General features: G+C 32.8%; 1 protein-coding gene across 8 annotated transcripts; it reads right to left on the reverse strand.

Annotated features, from left to right (window-relative positions):
- Positions 1-294: 294 nt before the first annotated feature.
- On the reverse strand, positions 295-4,690 carry LOC105804264 (flap endonuclease 1). 8 transcript variants are annotated; one of them, XM_052624470.1, is made up of 10 exons: positions 4,243-4,687; positions 3,667-3,801; positions 2,927-3,260; positions 2,518-2,546; positions 2,294-2,410; positions 2,118-2,176; positions 1,912-1,963; positions 1,005-1,104; positions 756-867; positions 295-633 (listed from the first exon to the last, which is right to left on the reverse strand). In XM_052624470.1, exons 3-10 carry the CDS (start codon positions 2,943-2,945, stop codon positions 546-548), a joined length of 576 nt encoding a protein of 191 aa, XP_052480430.1. In that variant the 5' UTR covers positions 2,946-3,260; positions 3,667-3,801; positions 4,243-4,687; the 3' UTR covers positions 295-545. The 8 variants fall into 8 exon arrangements, with proteins under 8 accessions (XP_052480430.1, XP_052480435.1, XP_052480436.1 ...); XM_052624475.1 differs by having other exon boundaries at positions 2,294-2,388; positions 2,455-2,546; XM_052624476.1 differs by having other exon boundaries at positions 3,091-3,260; positions 4,243-4,686.
- Positions 4,691-5,010: the final 320 nt, after the last annotated feature.

The raw sequence follows: 5,010 nt of genomic DNA on the forward strand, positions 1-5,010 counted from the left end.
TAAAACATGACCTTTAGCGACGCTTTTCATAAAAACGCCGTTAAAGAACATGACCTTTAGCGGCACTTTCACCAAAAAGCCGCTAAAGGTCATGAAAAGTAAAAAAAAATTAAAATATTATAAAAACGCCACAAATCCATTCTTATCCCTTTACCTACTTAAGCAAATCCTTTAGAAATATTATCAATACATACAGCACTCCATTCTTTGGTTAGAGATTGCAGCAAAAGTGGGATTCCACCAATTTAGAAATGTATAATTTAATTTGAAGACGTATTAAAATGGAAATTCATGAACAAGAAGATCAATGTTTTTCACCATATCTTATGCAGGAAGTCAAATTGCCTTTGATTACATAAGATTCCTTTGAAATTTAAAAAAAAAATTCAAACTAGTTCATATCAACTTGCTCAAGTTGTATGAATTACAGATCAACACCTTATTTGAACTCACAATTCTCGAAAAGCATAAAATGTAGTTCCATGAGCATGCATTTAAAGTAGCAAAAAAATTTATTGATTACAGTGACAGTCTAAACTCCAAATCTAGCTCTTGTTTGTCACTTGATTCTGAATTTTGACTGCTTGATCCCAATGAGTTTCTGAGATGTTTCTTGCTCCTTGAATGTGAATCCTATAAGAATGTAAGGAACTAAAACAAATTAAATTTTAAAACACAATCATCACATGGCACATAAACTAAAAAAAAATTCACTATACCTGCTAAGAAAACAACTAACATAGAAGAGTTCCTACCTGCTAAGAAACACTATACCTGAAGGCTGAAGACGAGATTTAGCATGGAGATAATTTTTCCTAGGATCTGTCTGTAATTGGGGACTAAAATGTACCTTCTTGCTGAAAAAATCTGGCTTAGAAAAAATTGCAATAGACGAGAGGCAAAGAAACAGGACAAAAAGGAAATGGAAATGAGAAAACATACAAAACTTCAACCCACTAATTAGCTTCCAGGAAAAAAAGAAGGCCTCTATCAACTACTCTTACTCGGTAAAATGTAGTGCTTGTGATGTCTTGGGATAAATGCCAACAACTGCTGCTGCCTGATACCTTCTTTATCCGTGTATGTTTGGCACGTAAGAAGTTTCTGGCATTAAAAAGCCTAAATTAGCTAAGGCTCTCCATTCAATAAATTTCTTGTACTAGCATATTAAACCAGAGAAGTACAAAGAGCATTATGGTATTGCTTGGTTGAACATGAAAAACAAGTTGCCATGACAAAATGAAAACACGAGTATAGGTCTTTAGAAAAATAATAAGATAAATAAATAAATATATTATAGTAAACATTAAATATATTAAACATTAAGTCACAAGTGGAAAAAACAAATAAGATACATTTAGGATCCTTATTTATTTTTATATTTTGGATAAGCTAGAATAGATAATATCAAAAATAAAAATGCTATAATAATATTGGATGCGCATTACTTATCTTGTAATTTAGAATTTAACAGTAATTAAAATCAAAAGGTTCATAATTCATAAATATAATAATATTTTAATAGTAAAAATAAATAAAAACTAAATCTATCTTATATGCCAATATTAAGCTTTTTGACTTTATATTTTACTATTGTTCATAGATTTTATTTTAATATTTCAAAAGAAAGTTATATTTTGATAATGAAAACTATCCTACAGTAAACTCTTCATCCTCCCATCCATTATTTCATTCTCCTATCAGTCAAATTCCTCAAACAAACTATTCTAGTTAAATGCTTAACTGTATGGACACTCTAATTAAATTCACTATACGACTGGAATGATAATAAACCATACTTGGTTGAAGCATTAAAAATTCAATACAAAAAAAACATATAATTCAGTAGAAAAGAGGTATGTGCAAACAGATTCATGAAACCAAATAAGAGAAAGAAATCACAAACCATACCTGCAAATAAGCAACAATATGAACCAAATAATGAAACATGCCTTGCAAATGACTGGATTACGCCAGCAGAACCCATGTAAACATTTTATGAACCAAATAATGAAAATGTAATTGAAAAGGTACAAAAATAAAATAAGAATCAGCTAACGATAGTTTTGTAAGATAAAAAAAGAATTAATGAATGAAGAGAAAAATATATTAAAAACCTGGTAACTTCACCGGCTTCATTGGTGAGCATTTCAGTCCCCATACGACCCACCACAATCTACAGTCAACCCAAAATTTAAAAAAAAAAAAACATTATTAGTCAGTCTTAGCTCTCAAATGTATATAAAAGAGAAAACTTTCATTTTTTTTCTTTTCGAGGGAACAATATACGAACGAGAAATCGGTAAATGCTCATGCTGGTGTTGATGGCAATCTTGCAGCCGAAATAGCTCTCTAATTTCTGTTCCTTCATGGCCTTTGGCGCATTGTCTGCTAGAAGCTTTGTTAAACCCTAATCATGAAATTCAAATGTTAAGAATGAGAATGAGAACTTACCAAATGATCAAGAAGAGATACAACTTTATCCCCAAATTTGTAATTTGTGACTCCTGGTCCAACCTTTACGACTTCTCCGGCTACATCACTTGCTGCACAAGAAAATAAAAATCTTTAACCAATGATTAAAATGCGGTGATCCAAATATCAACAGAGAGAAAACTGCAAAGCTTAGTGAAGACAGGTTCTTTAATATAACATGCAAATGGTATATAGCTAGACAACTTTCATTTGAGATATCAAATCTTCACATTTTAAAAGCATTAGCTCTATGACAATAGGATGCCAAAAATTACCATCAAATAACCACAAGTGCTTAAACTAAGAGACCTACAAACCAGTCTATTATTTTGTTGGTTAAATTATAAAAGAAGGATATGCCTCAACAAGTAGACAAATTCTGTCCTTTAATGATAACTTGAGTTAACAAATAGACACAATTTTTCCCATCAATAGTTGCAACTAAAGCAACCTCCACAAATGTAAACCATCGGTTCAACCAGTCTGGTGCTTAGCTGTAGATTCAACCAGTCGATACACAGGATATCCTCTGTAGATTCATCAACATATCAAAAGCAAAGGTAAAACATAGAAAAGAAAAGAAAATCAATTTATCTTGAGTGAAATTCTACTTACTGCTTCACACATTAGGCCATCATCAGGATTTGGTTCGCTGAGCAATAGCCTTATACTTGTAAGCACTGTTAAAACAAAAATTAAATCCCACCAAAATTACGAACCCTAAGCGTCCTTGAAGGTGGTGCAACACTTGATCCATCTATCCCGGTAAGCTTTCATCTTCAAATCTGGCATAATTTAGTTTACTGTTTTATTTTCTTAACTATTTAGTTTCTTCAACTAGTGATGTAGAATTCGAAAAAAAAATTTGGAATAAGCACCAAGGAAATACTATGAACTTTCAAATGTCAAATCCCGGAACTCAAATCTCAATTTTCAAATGTCAAATCTCAATTTAGTTTTTTCATTGAAGAAGTATTTGTTTTATTGTTGAATTCCTTCCTACATACATTGAACTATTGCCTAATTTATCCAGTTCCTTCTGTATAACAGTTAAGTGAGCAAAAAGACCTCATTGTTTGGATGCGAACTGCTGAGCTGCCAACATTTAGAAAATTGTATGGGAAGATTGAACAGGATCTCCAACCAAATGATCAAATACTTGTGACATTGGATAACAACTACAATACTTACAGTTTCAATGGCAAGAAAAAACTAGTGCTTTCAACTACTAGCTGGCTTGGTGGAAAAAACGACTTCCTTGGCATTGCTTATCTCACTGTTGGCGGGATGTGCTTCTTTTTGGCTTTGTCTTTCACCATTGTATACCTTATCAAGACAAGGTAATTTCTTTGGTCATTTTCATACTACCCATAGTCAAACGGCATCTAGACTTCAAAATATTATCGAAGGTTGCTGTTATCTGTTAATAATTTCTAGTAGCTGAGGAGGTGAAGGTAACATGTTACTGATACAAATTAGGCTAGGATGTTTAGGGTATTTGCAAGGTATCATAGCATCTAAACCCTAAACTTGTAGAATTTTTTTAGTCGTTTTTTTCTCTACAATTTATTATAGCTTTGTCCCCGTCTTTTAAGGCAGCATTTTCAAGTCTACCTTTTTTTTTTCTCTGAACTTGAAGCTAACATGTTAGCGATGTAAATTAGGCTAGGATGTTCTTTTAAAACAAGTGAACTGTATCCATTTCTGACATTTACTAATAATCAAACAAACAAACAAAAAAAATTAAATCCAACCAAAATTACGAACCCAAAGCGTCCTTGAAGCTTCAGTTAAAATCAAAGGACCCCCTTGGTGATGCGAGCTAACTCCTCCAGCCATCGCTGCAAGCGAAGAAGACGAAAGACAATCTGCCACAGCACGACGCAACGGCTCTGGTGGCTTCTTAAGCGACGAAGATCTAAGCCTCGACACTCCACTGCCTGCTCCTAACTGAAGCCTCGAACCCCCAGGCTCCGACCTGGACTGAAAGTTGTAGCCATCGGACTTAGGTTGCACTCCGAATCCACGCACAACCGTCTGTCAAACTTAACTCCAATTTTAAAAAAAAAAAACAAAGAGTTTTTAAGCAATTAAAATCTTCTTTTTCCTCCTCAATTCAATCGTTACTACATTTGAACAAAGAACAAAGAAAGAGAGAAATTTGTGGAAGATTCAAAATCTTATTTATTCTTAGAGTAAAAAAAATGAAAATAGAAGAGGGAAAACTGAGAGGAGGGAAAGTGGGAAAAAAAGATATTTTGAAACGACGGGGTTTTGAAAAATTCCATATTTGCGGCGTTTTTTATAAAAACGCCGCTATTGCTTACTTTTTGTGGCTTTTTTTACAAAAACGCTGCAAAAAAAATCATTTCATTTTTTCAATTCAGTATTTGACTAGATAGGAGGCTCTATTAAGGGTCAGTTCTTTATTATTTTTGAGAAGTACTTTTGAGAAGTATTTTTCAGAAGTGCTTTTGATAAATTTGAGTGTTTAGTATTGTTGTTAAAAAGTGCTTTTGAAGAATAAAATGTTCA

This window comes from Gossypium raimondii, chromosome 11, assembly GCF_025698545.1.
Source record: "Gossypium raimondii isolate GPD5lz chromosome 11, ASM2569854v1, whole genome shotgun sequence".
NCBI lineage: Eukaryota > Viridiplantae > Streptophyta > Magnoliopsida > Malvales > Malvaceae > Gossypium > Gossypium raimondii.

Excerpts from the sequence above, each read along its gene's own strand:
- LOC105804264 (XM_052624471.1), bottom strand. Across the intron at positions 1,964-2,117 it reads GAAGCCGGTGAAGTTACCAG|TCATTTGCAAGGCATGTTTC; the intron begins GTTTTTAATATA and ends GGCGTAATCCAG. Across the intron at positions 634-755 it reads GGTATAGTGTTTCTTAGCAG|GATTCACATTCAAGGAGCAA; the intron begins GTAGGAACTCTT and ends ACATTCTTATAG.